Consider the following 12,204-nt stretch of genomic DNA (forward strand, 5'->3'; position numbering starts at 1 on the left):
GAAACAGAAGAAACACTACACTGAAAACATTTTTTTTGGCGCTGTTATTATTATTTCAATCTTCTTTATAAATTCTACAAAGAAATTCAGTGCTTTTACTTTAAAATATCTGTTTTTTATGTAGTGCATTACTTAGTGATTGTTTGTTATTATGTGTCCTCAGTTTTGTATGTAAATTGAATCATTGGTTCCAAGTAATACTCACTAAACCAGTTCATTGGCTTAATAAATTGATATTTCCAAGTAAAATGTAATTGAGGGATATCAGTGAATCTGCAATTTACTTGTGTAGTTTCATAAAAAAGTGGTTCTATTAAATAAATATTACTTAGAAATAGAGTAAAGATTACAAACACTTTCTTTTTTTTAGGTAAATGTCACTCCAATTTTTTTCAGTGTACTATTAAAACACTTTATTTGTGTTTCTTATTTTCTTATTACACTTTCAAACAAAAAAGCTGAAGTAGTCGCGTGTCTGGTCATATCTGTTCACCTTAATTCTGCCACTACAAAGACAACAATCTTACAAAACCCGTGTTAAAACCAGTAAGTCACGGTTCTGCTCACGAAGCTTTTCAAAGTAGAGATTTCCGAGCAGAACGTGAAGGCAGCAACAGTCCTGCTACTGCCAAGAGGAGAATCACTTTTTCTTCTCTTTTATCTGCGCGTGGTAAATGATGCTGCGCGCTGATTGGCTGCCGGCCGCTGACTTGTGCTCCATCCTGCAGGCCGACTCTCACAGAGCCGGGCTGAGTGCTCAGTCAGCGCTCCTCCCGGTGATCCCCAACGCCGCTACCCACCGCTCCACTTCACACACACATACACACACACACACACACACACACACACACACCACACCACACCACACACACACACACACACACACACACACACACACCACACACTACTCATGAGTGCGCCTTGTGCCTGTGCGCACCACCGGCTGCTGCAACCTGTCGACTTCACCTGAACGAGCACAGCGGGAGAACAAAACCACTAAACAATGCGTGCATATTGCATTATGCGACACCGCAGGTTATTACAACTTTTGCGCTCTTTTAGGAGGTAGCGGAGGAGGTGTAAGCTTGCATGCCATCACCATGGATTGCCTTTTTCTTCTGATATGGACTTTACCCATCCCGCTGGTCGGCTGCACCTCAGTCAAGCTCCTGTCCACCCTGTTATCCTGGAATATTATCAAGGCACGTGGCAATTCATTACAAACCTATACACCCATGCATCATTCTAGTTTGGGAGCAAAACAAACAAACACATGTCTCTTTTCAGCATGATTTATGTCAAGTGGTGTCTGCACTGCTGTGGTCATTGATTGTGGTGAAAAGTAAGACAAGTGATTGTCATCCCAAATTAAACAACACGTCTCAACAGAGGAACTCCATTTATCATCTTTTGGCTTCCACTTTTTTTCATTGCCTGCAACCTGTTGCTACCTGTCCATTTATGTTTTTTTTCTGCAGACGCTGCACATTTACTGCTCTCACACCTCCCACACCGTTACGGCCAGCTATTCTTCCAGCGACAGCCACGGATTAAATCACGGTGAGTGCATGTCTTTTGACATCTATGGATGTTTCTTCCAGCTGGCACGATTCCACGTTTGTAGAGAGAATGTGAATATAATGAGATGTAAGGCAGTGTGATGGGCTCAGTTATTGGACCAGTGGCTCTCAGATGGTCTTGAATTGAACAATGAGGAATTTTAATATTTTACAAATTGTAAAAATGGGTGCTTATTTGGTAAAAATGTTGCTTTGGTCTTAATAATGCTGACTCTGCTGTGGAGGCACAGCCAATGACTGCAGGGATTCCTTCTATGCTGCTTTCACCCAGAGACACCAGGGACACGATTTAAGATGATTTACCTACTTTGATTTACTGAGGGAAAAAGGGAGCTGGACTTTTTATCTAGTTGTGAAAAAGCCTCCTCCCAGTAGTCACATCATTAAAGGGATGAGATGAAGAACACACAGAAAGTCAGAGCTTTTGTCAAATGAACATGGCTGAATGAGAGGGAAAATTATGCAAAAACTGTATGAAGTTGCTACAGTTTCGGCTTTCACTGCAGAATCTCTCATTGCCTTGCTGTGTTGAAATGGTTGGTAAATAAATCATTTTAACAGTTTATTTGACCATGACACCTGCATGAAATCAGAACAGTATATATTCACCAGCTCTGCTTCTGAAGTGTTGACCGTTATCTGACATGCATGGAAGTATGATGTTGACGTTATTATGGCTTCTGTTAAAAGCCATCTGTGATCCATATGAAAAGCTCTGCTCTGAGCCACAGCTGTGGACCTCTCTCTCCAATGCAATCTTGTCATTTTATTGCTTCCTATACAGTCCTGTTAAGAGGTTGGTGAGGTATGTTGTTTATCTGGGTGCATTTCTTGGTGGCTAGATATGATGTCAATAGAAAATGATATGCAGCAAGCATACCTATCTTGAGGTATAAAACATCAGCTTTATAGTAATATAGCTAGATTGCATTCACCAGATGTGTTTTGAATAAGGGCTACAACTTACTTTCATACTATTATCAGGGTCAATGTCACTCTCTCCTCTGATCTGTGTAAGTAAGTGCGAAAGCCAAATGTTTGCACTCGTCCTTGGCCAAATATATTACGGAAAATGTTGGAAAGAACTAAGTGAAGCCAAAGAAGATGAAGGAGGATGTTAGAAAGTGTGTATGCCTAAGAACACAAATCAGTCACAATATAACTCCAGGACCAGAACTATCTATGATGTTGGCACTTTCATGTGACTTTCCTTTCCATCCCTGTCCTTATCAGACTATGTGTTTGTAACCCCGGTGGAAGTGGACTCTGAGGGAGGATACCTGACCCACGATGTGACCAAGCGGAGCCGTCGCAGCAGGAGGTCCCTCTCTTCTTCTCTGCACTACCGGCTCTCGGCCTTCGGGCAGGACATGCACCTGGACCTGCACCCGTCCCCTGTGGTCGGCCCGGGGTTCACCGTGCAGACGCTTGGCTCGGATGGCATCGCCACTGTGATGGGTGATGTGGGGTTCCACAACTGTCTGTATCAGGGATTTATCCGTAACCTGTCAGAATCCTCTGCGGCCATATCGACGTGCTCTGGACTGGTAAGCGTCTGCCAGTAACTTCATGGTTTTTGAGATGTTGCAAGCTTTTGTAATGGGAGAAACTTTGTTGCACTTTAAATTGATGGCATGGGTTTCTCTTTAAGTGGATTACATGGTTTCTACACGGTTTAAGAAAATGTATCAGGTTGGTGAAATCTTGTTAGTTTTAAACGATCTACAAACATTCTAATAGGATTGTGTTTCATTTTCTGAAAAGTTAGAAGGAAATTTGGAAATAAAAGGCTCCTCCAACAAAATCTGTGTTCCACCCCTACTTCAAGTTCCATGCTTTTATGCTCTAAAAACTCTCTGTCCTCTATTGACCCGATTGTTTTGATGCATCATTGTCTGCACAATGCAAACCTTGGTAATATGGGTGAACTGTAACATGACATCATTACCCATGAGTGTAAGCATCAATTTCTTGTGCTTTGTGAGGCACTTCTTTGAACTTTGGGAGGAGTGAAAAAAGGAGAATGGAAGGATGAAAGGAATGGAGCAGGAGAGGAGGGAAATGTCACACTACCAACAGTACAGTACATGAAAACAGGCCATCATTTAGTTGAACTGTTTATTGTAGTGCCAGAACACATAACAATTACACCCAGTGTGTTGATCAGAGAGGACATTTCTGTCATTTATATAACTCCTGAGGGAAGCTTTTTCGTTGTAGATGTGCATCTACTGAAAAAAAACATTAATACACATTGACTTTGGAAGTGACATGGTGAACAGTCTCACTGGTCCACAAGTCCAGCTGGTAACACTAGCGCTAATTGTATGATTGTCTTTAAGTGGAGGACTGACTGTGTGGCCTTGTGGAAGTGTCTTCATCAGATTTTCCATGTCATTGCCTTTGTGTGCATCTATGCAAAATTTTGGTCATTGCTATTCAAATTTTTTGTCAGTCACCACACCCACGGCCATTGGTGTGATGTGCAAATGAATATATGAAAAAACTGCTCAACATTTTGTGGAATTGCCATTCTTTCAGAGAGTTTAAAGAGCAGATCAATTACTTTTTTACAGTCCCTTTCTGATTTAGACAACTTGTGGTCCCTATATGCTACATTATTTTTAGCAGGTTAGGTCCTCAACAGATGTTTGCTTTGTACTGGGAATGACAGAATGTTTGTTTAGGACAAAACATAATGTGTGAATACAATATTTCCACACACTGTGCTGCTCTTTTTCTTGGCTAAAATGTTCATCAAGTTCACTGCACAGGCTGTGGCAGTGACTGGCTCAGTCTTTGGAAACACTGGATTTAAATGCTGTTAGCCTTCAGCAAACATGTTATATTTCCATGCAAAGTGCATCTGTGGGGTCACAGGTAAATACATTACCTAAGGGTTGTATAACAGGTAAAAAGTGTTACTTAAGCATATACTTTCCCCCTAAGGTGTGAGTTTCAGCAACGTCATCTAAAGCTAAGAAGTGCTAGCCTTAAAGGCTGGAAGCAGGGGGAAACTGGGATAAAACATCTACCAACACCACTTGAACTCGCTAATTAACCTATTTGTATCCAGCTAGTTTAATATGTACTGAAATAAAAATGTCCAAAACAACAGTCGTGCACCTAGCTAGCTCACTAACATTAGGCCACAAACCATAGCTGAAACTGCTGCATTGAAACACTGACCAGACGGATGAACTGTTGTTAGTCAAGAATAGCAACAACATGTACATTATTCTCACATAAAAAAACAATCAATTTTACATTTCTATTCTGTTCACAGCACCTTTTTTTATTTGCACAGAGCTAGCTTAGCTAGCTGTTTTCTTCAGCCTGTCGTCTTTATGCTAACCAAGCTAAACAGTCTGACTCCAGCTATAAGTCATTAGATTGATATCAAGATTCTCTATCTCAGAATTTAAACAATTGAGAATACTTTACAAAGTTTTTATGGCGTGCTGACTTGACTTTATTTCTGGACTAAACCAAACCACAGCATTGATTATATCAGTGTTGCCATGTTTGGGCGTCAGTTATAGACTTTGATTGATTTGTTTTAACCATTTTATACAGTCTATGGTTTTAACTCTTCACATTCAAGGTACAGATATTTTTCCACCACAAATACTCTATAATTACAAGATCCTCAGCTTTCATTAGTGGTTTATGAGGTGCCTGGACCCTCTGGCCCACCAGCACACACACATTCCTCGACACATCTCACACCAGCCTGGACCAGATGGACACACTACACTTCCATAAAAGCCATACCTCCATTTATCATCCAGGCTTCATACCTCCTCTTGCCTCCTCCTTTTGCGCTCGCCCTGCTCTTTTGTCCTCTGTTTGCCCTGCCTCTACATCTCCTCTTGTTTGCAGCAATTAAAGCCAGGGTGAAGTTTGAGCCGCCTGGCTGGCACTGCTAATCTTCGCATTGTCCCTTTCATTAGGCTAGCTCCCACTCACAATAAAACACCACTGACCCGTCCTCTTAAAAGCGCTGCGAGAACACAATGTGATTGGGTCATGATTGCATTTGAATGGGCCGCGACGAACACTTTGATCTATTTTTTACTCCTTCCAAGCGTTTGCCTAGTTTTTTTCCTGTCCCCCTCTCCCAAATGCGACCCCAGGGACACTGTTGGTTGGATGTTCACTGTGAAATGGACTCATGTTGTTATATCTCTGGCAGATGAGCAACACAGTTAGAAAGATGAAGATGAACAAATAATGTGAGACAAAATGACAAGTGCTTTGAAAGTGAATTCTGGGGCGCTCCTTTTCTGTCTCTTTCTTTTAGTGCATCAGTCTGTGTATGTTATTGGACTGCTGTGAGGCTTAGAACAACGAAAGCAGTTGACCCTTGCGATTCATCTAGGCCTCCACCCAGAATATTTGGATTAAGTACAAATGAGAAAAGAGCCATTCAAGCCTGCCTGATGCAGTGATGGGCTCGAGAAAGAGATTAAGGTGGGATTAAAAACAATGCTGAAGAGGAAGAAGTCAGAAAAAAGAAGAAGACAGGGAAATCCACCGAATCACAAGAGAGAGAGAAAAGCAAAGAGGGTGAAATAATGAATGAGTAGTGAGCTGGGCTGGGGAGGGAGTGCAGCGCTATAGAGAAAATTTGTCGTGCAAGAATAATGTGAATTCATTGTCTGGGATGGAAGCTCCCAGGGAGGCTGGGTTGTCTCTTTATAGAGAGTTGGAGAGATGGACTGTTTATATCAAAGGGCTTTGGAGGAGAAATGGGGTGAGAGCAAGAGAGGCAGAGAAGGAAAGAAAAAAAAAGAGCTTCCTCGTACTTCATGTCATTGTCTCCTTTCAACAGAGTAGAGGAAAGAGGAGAAAGGGGGAAAAGAAAGTGTCTGAAATAGGGTTTTTGGACTTGACCCTGCTCGTTAATAGCAGCAGAGGTTTCAGCACCAGCTACTGGGCCAAACCTCCTTTAAACATTCACCCTGGCCGAGGCCAAGCAGATGGAAGTGGGATTCAGCTGTTTAAATGAAGACCAGGGCGAGATGGTATTAAGAACAGGGCCGGATGGATGACTGGCAAAGAGGGATTTTCGACTGTAAATCCCCATTAATCGAACATGGTGTTATTTGTTGCTTTTTAATTACTCTCTCCATGTCCTTACAAAGCACCACACTCGTGTTTCCGAGTGAAATTAAGTTGTCTGTCTCTTTTGCATGAGAGATGAAAAGCTGTCGTTTCAGATGTAATGCTCTTTGATTTGAAAGAGGAGTGGAGGGGGGCTTTCTCTTTCTTCTTTTGAGGGTTTCTCTTCTAAGGTCGCTTTGCTGGTTGACCCCAATCCTCTCTGCTCGTGTATATCGGAGTGGGTGGGTGGGTGAGGGGGTGTCAACCTGAACTCTCACAGGTTCTTAGTATGTAGTGAGGATTCAGAGCTGCTCACCACTCGTGTGAATGCAGAGAAGAGACTTGATTTACTGCTCCCCTCTGTCCTTCCAGCCCCTTCCCAGGATAGGATTCTTCTCTGTGGGGTGACGAGGGCAGATCGGAGCCGAGCCTGTGCTGGCGTTCGTGAGAAACTTAGTCACACTATATAGCTTCAGGATGTAATCAGAGTTTTGACACTTGTTTGTATTGCATACATTTACTCTTTAAACATATGGGGAGTGTCTTAATACCATATTTTAGGGGAAATCCCACCAATTTTCTCACTTAAACATTAACTTAAACACCTTACCTGCAGATGCCAAATTGGGATTTTTATTTTATTGTCACTTAGCTGTGCAGCCACATCTAAGAGTAATGTGTGATGTTATAAATTGCATGTACTCTCTCTGATTGATGGATGGTGTAGGCTTTAAGAAATACCTTTGCTGCCACATTTTTGAAGTTTCCCTGTATGACTGCTTTAAATAACACCTTAGGCCATTACTCACATGGCATGTCTTCATTACTGAAACATTTGAGTGTTGGATACATCCCACGCTAGGCTGACTGTTCACATTATGGCCGAGCCGACCATGACCTTTACCGTGACCTTTCCCAAGCCCCTGCAGGCCAGGTCAGACACAGGTTAGGCTCTATGGAAACTGAGCTCTCAGGTTCAGAGTGACCAATAGGTGCAATTCATGGGATCAGTTTTTCTCCTCCTGTAGCACTGTATAATTCCTTAGGTTAATACTCCATGCGCAGTATTATTTAATTACTTTTCTGTGGATGTTATTCAGTTATTCAGTCAAAGAAGAAATAGAGATATATTCAGGTTTAAGGTGAATGAGCAGAGGAGCAAATTGGCAAAGGTGACATTTATTATGAGTGTTTAGACCGTCCTCTAGAAACAAAAAGTATCATGAGACGAGATGCTTCTGTCTGATTCAGTCTGATTGGGCACAACAGGAAACGTGGTTTGATTGATCACATTGTATGTTTGCAAGGATTGCACAAAGTCTTGAGAGTTTGGAAAATGCTTAATTTCAACCTGTATGTTACAGGTGTGAATGCACTCAAGACGCATTGCAGCTGATCGCTCAGACCACATTCGGAGGTGGTCTGCTCCGCATATGACCGTAAACTTTAAGCAGTGTGCACACAAACATTGAAGGACCACCTCCTCAACATAAGCAGTAGTATGTACCCATTTGCATGCTGTTGTGGCTTTATCCCCAACATTTTCAAAAAGCCCATAGAGCTATATTATGAATGTATCAAACATTCTGGCTGTTTTGATCAGCCTGGAATACAAAGGAATAGATCCAGTCTGCGTTGTTTTGATTTCTTCTTTTTTTTCTGGCAGACTAGGCACAGGAAGTGTATTGGAGCTTTCCACCGGTTAAAAAGAACAACAACATATTTGGTCTTTGCAAATGGTAATGATGTACATGTTCATGCCAGGTGTGAACAGCCCTTAGTTCTCTTTTCTGGTAAGTTGTCTCTATTCCCTTAGTAAAATATCTTAAATCCTCATGAGCTTCTAACAATGCAAACTCTTCCACTCTCTTCACAACTGGCATGAACATGCATCTGGGGTGGTCCGATCACAAGTGGACAGCTCTAAGAACGTCACAGCTGGCATTAGAATGTGTCTCCACATGTGTCTTGAGTGACCACTTGTGATTTGATTTTACCCCGCTATATATACAAAAGAACAACATATTGTTGCTGTTTGCAAAGTCCATGTAGGAAACATTCTGAGCTAATTAACTTGTATGTGGTTCCATGTGTGATGACATTTTTTTTAAACCATGATTTGGTTTCGCATAAGCCTGGGAGACTTCTTGAAGTGGGCCTACTGACCCTGCAACCCAGCTAGTTCAGTTTATGACCTGAATGCGTGATTGCACACCCATGTGTGAGAGAAAAAACACTAGAGAAAGTGTCAATACACACCTCCCCTTTACTCCCTTCATCTTTTCAGGCAGCTCAGATCAAACCTGTCTGATGGCTGTCGTTGACACGGTGCCGCATGTTGTGTCAACCACCAGTGACTATTGTAAGAGGGGAGCTCAACCTACGACCTCTGTCTGTCTCTACCATGCATGGGGCACCCTGTGGTGTGAAGAATGTGTTTGCTCTTTTTTCGGGCCTTGTTATTGATGCTGCATGTACTGCAGCCTCTGGAGAGCTTGTGGTTATAGAACACATCACCGTGTAAATATATGAGAGGTCAAGCTCCATTACATGTTGGGAAAATGTGACATCCTCTCTTGCAAAACTGCTGCTGGCCTCAAAGCCTCTTAAGTTCTTTGGTTGTTCTGTAAAATTGAATATGTATTACAGGAATAATTGATGATTTAAAAGTCAGACTACTCCAAAACTGTTGTAAGGGATTTTGAAATGACATTCAAATGTCTGAAAAAGTGTCCGCACACTACATCTGGAAAATAAAACTACTTGGCCAAAAGAGATGCATTTAAACACTCACTTGTTCTGTTTGAATATTTAACATGTGTAGATGTTGTAATCCCATTAGACTTCTCATGGAGCGAAGACAATATATGATTACTCATCCGTAGGGCTGGGAACTGAGACAACATATGATGTGTGTGTGTGTGTTTGTCAGTGTGCTTCAAATCCCTTAGGCTTCTGCAGAGTTAAAATGACACCTGAATGACCGATTTCCAGCCAGCACTCGGGCCATTTGTACCTGTCTGTTTTCTGTAAAGGCCAACAAATTGGAACGTCTCCCTTCTACAATATGCCTCTCTGGCTTGGCCATAATTCAGCGCCTGGGCTGGGCCACAGAGGAGCTCAGAGCTTGGCGCTACAAGAGGAGAGTGGCCCGGAGCCGTTCCCTGGTGGTCTGGATGCTGACAGTGATGTAGTGCCCACTGTTAGATGCCAGCAGGAGAGGGGGGTCAGGCTCTCAGCATGGGTGTGGGATGTTGTGTGTGTGAAAGGAAGCGAAAAAAAAAGAAAGACTGCATGCTTGTGTGTATGTGTGTGTGTGTGTGTGTGTGTGTCTGTGTGTGTGTTTGTATGTCCTTTCTAGTCTGTGCAAGGTCTTTCTCACACAAGACTAATGGCTTGTGTTGAGGTCTTCAAGTGGATGCTGCGACTTCTACAAACAGAGCCCATACATCAAATCTGACCCACTATTGTCATCACTGCACTACATTCACTGGTGCTGTGGTAAAGCAGTGCAGGCTTTAAGTAAAGTACCAAGTGCTGCCAGGTTGAGAAGGAGTGCCACATTCAACCATTACATCATAGTATAACCCATGTGGTCTGCATTTCAGTTCCTAGTAGGGCACTTTCATTAGTGGTCATGTAGAAATAGAGGGGCAGTTGCCATTTTCACTGGAGGTTTTGGTGCCTCAAGTCAATGATGAATTCTTAACTTGCACGTGTTGAGAAGGAGGTTGTCATTGCAACAACTGCATTTTGTGGTGTTCCTCAAGTTCTTGGTGTCTTAATGTGGTATTTTGGAAAGAGATTTTTGCTCATTTGGATCAATTCATGATCAAAAATGGTTGCATTTCACACGAAACCAACTTGGTCTCACAGGAATCCGTGAAATAGCCACGGATTAGCTAAACTCAAAATCCGTGGAATAGCCACGGAATCACTCAAATTTCTGTGAAACTGACACGGATTTCGCTACAATGCAAGTTAATGACAGTCATATCCCGTGGCTATTGGTTTGTTCCAAGTCATGTGACTTTCAAGGTCCCGGCGGTCAGAACAAAAAACATGGTGGACAGTTCTCTCATTTTTAGTGAAAAAAATCAATATTTTGACTTAATTTCTGCATAAAAATGGATTTTGATCACATTCTAGTAAGAAATATATGTTTTATTTTCTAAATATTCACTCAGTGAATGTACACAATCACTTTGTATGTTGGAATAGCCACGGGATATGACTGTCATTAACTTGCATTGTAGCGAAATCCGTGTCAGTTTCACGGAAATCTGAGTGATTCCGTGGCTATTCCACGGATTTTGAGTTAAGCGAACCCGTGGCTATTTCACGGATTCCTGTGAGACCAGGTTCCATGAAACACATGGAATGAACCAAAAATATTCACAATTCTCTACTCCCTTATACACTTTATTTATTAGTGATTTATTTTATTTGTAATTTCTGACTAGACAAACTTGTCACAAAGTGAAGAGCTGCATTTTGAATTAATCCTCTGTCCCCCAGCCCTCTAAAAAGGGCGTTGGAATCGAAAGTGGAAAGGGTTTTTGCTGGTCACATCTTTGCCTCTGTGATCAATCGTCAGATCCACTTCCTCAAAACATACATGGTGGCTGTTTATGCACAATCTTATATTTGTGTTGACACAGTTTGATTCATATCATATAGAGGAATAACTCACACTGAGAGCATAGTCAGAGCATGGTGAGCAAGGGAGTGTGGAAGTGACTAAACTCAGAGCGGACAGCTCTTGGTGATCCGAGCAAAGAAATACTTAACTGTAAATTTGTCAAGTGGTTATTAATATGCAGTGTAGGTTTCAGTTTGTCTCTGAAGCTTCAGCTCGTCAAGACCCAAGTAAAGCAAAGGAAGGCCTTTGCTGCCCAACCATGGTCTGGAAGCTGAAGCGGGAAAGTTATCTTTGCTATGTTTGTTGGATGTAAAGGAAGAGATCGTCTATCTCGAGTGTTGCATCTGTTGTTGAGAACTCCATCCAGATTTTGGTCACACTCATCACTCCTCTTTTCAGAAACTACATTGCCTCCATCCTAGCAGACACTACGGGGAATGGTGGGGTAAGAAGAAACCACGAATAGTAGCCAAAGTAGGAATATGAGGAATGTTGAGAAAACAGTTTACAGAGCATGTGGAGGGTTGATGAGACCCCCTCTGTCTAACATTGTGAGAAATAGCTTTTCACCTCTTTCATACTGTCAGAATAGTACTTTTAAAGAACACAACGAGTGAACAGGGATATCTGCTATTTTTCAACCTGTTTCTGGTACATATGATTGTGGCCATTCTGAATATCGTTTTCATTTGTCACGTCTGTTATAGAGATTAGAGAAATGTGAATAAAACAAGGAATAGATATCATGGTTCTGAGACATAAAATAAAAATGTGTGTTGTGTTTAATTTGTACATTTATTAATGGACAAAGACGATTGATATTATTGAGCAGACTGAACTCTTTATTTAGTTAACCCCTTTGTTATTCCACCCCAT

At 41.9% G+C, this 12,204-nt stretch overlaps 1 protein-coding gene across 1 annotated transcript in view; it reads left to right on the top strand.

Annotated features, from left to right (window-relative positions):
- Positions 1-908: 908 nt before the first annotated feature.
- The window catches only part of adamts18 (ADAM metallopeptidase with thrombospondin type 1 motif, 18), a 73,260-nt gene continuing 61,964 nt past the window's right edge, over positions 909-12,204 (top strand). The window contains exons 1-3 of the mRNA XM_059352651.1: positions 909-1,202; positions 1,479-1,560; positions 2,814-3,127. Coding sequence (XP_059208634.1) covers positions 1,101-1,202; positions 1,479-1,560; positions 2,814-3,127 — 498 coding nt within the window. The 5' untranslated portion in view covers positions 909-1,100. The remainder of the gene's footprint in view (positions 1,203-1,478; positions 1,561-2,813; positions 3,128-12,204) is intronic.

The sequence above is a fragment of the Centropristis striata genome, chromosome 2, assembly GCF_030273125.1.
Source record: "Centropristis striata isolate RG_2023a ecotype Rhode Island chromosome 2, C.striata_1.0, whole genome shotgun sequence".
NCBI lineage: Eukaryota > Metazoa > Chordata > Actinopteri > Perciformes > Serranidae > Centropristis > Centropristis striata.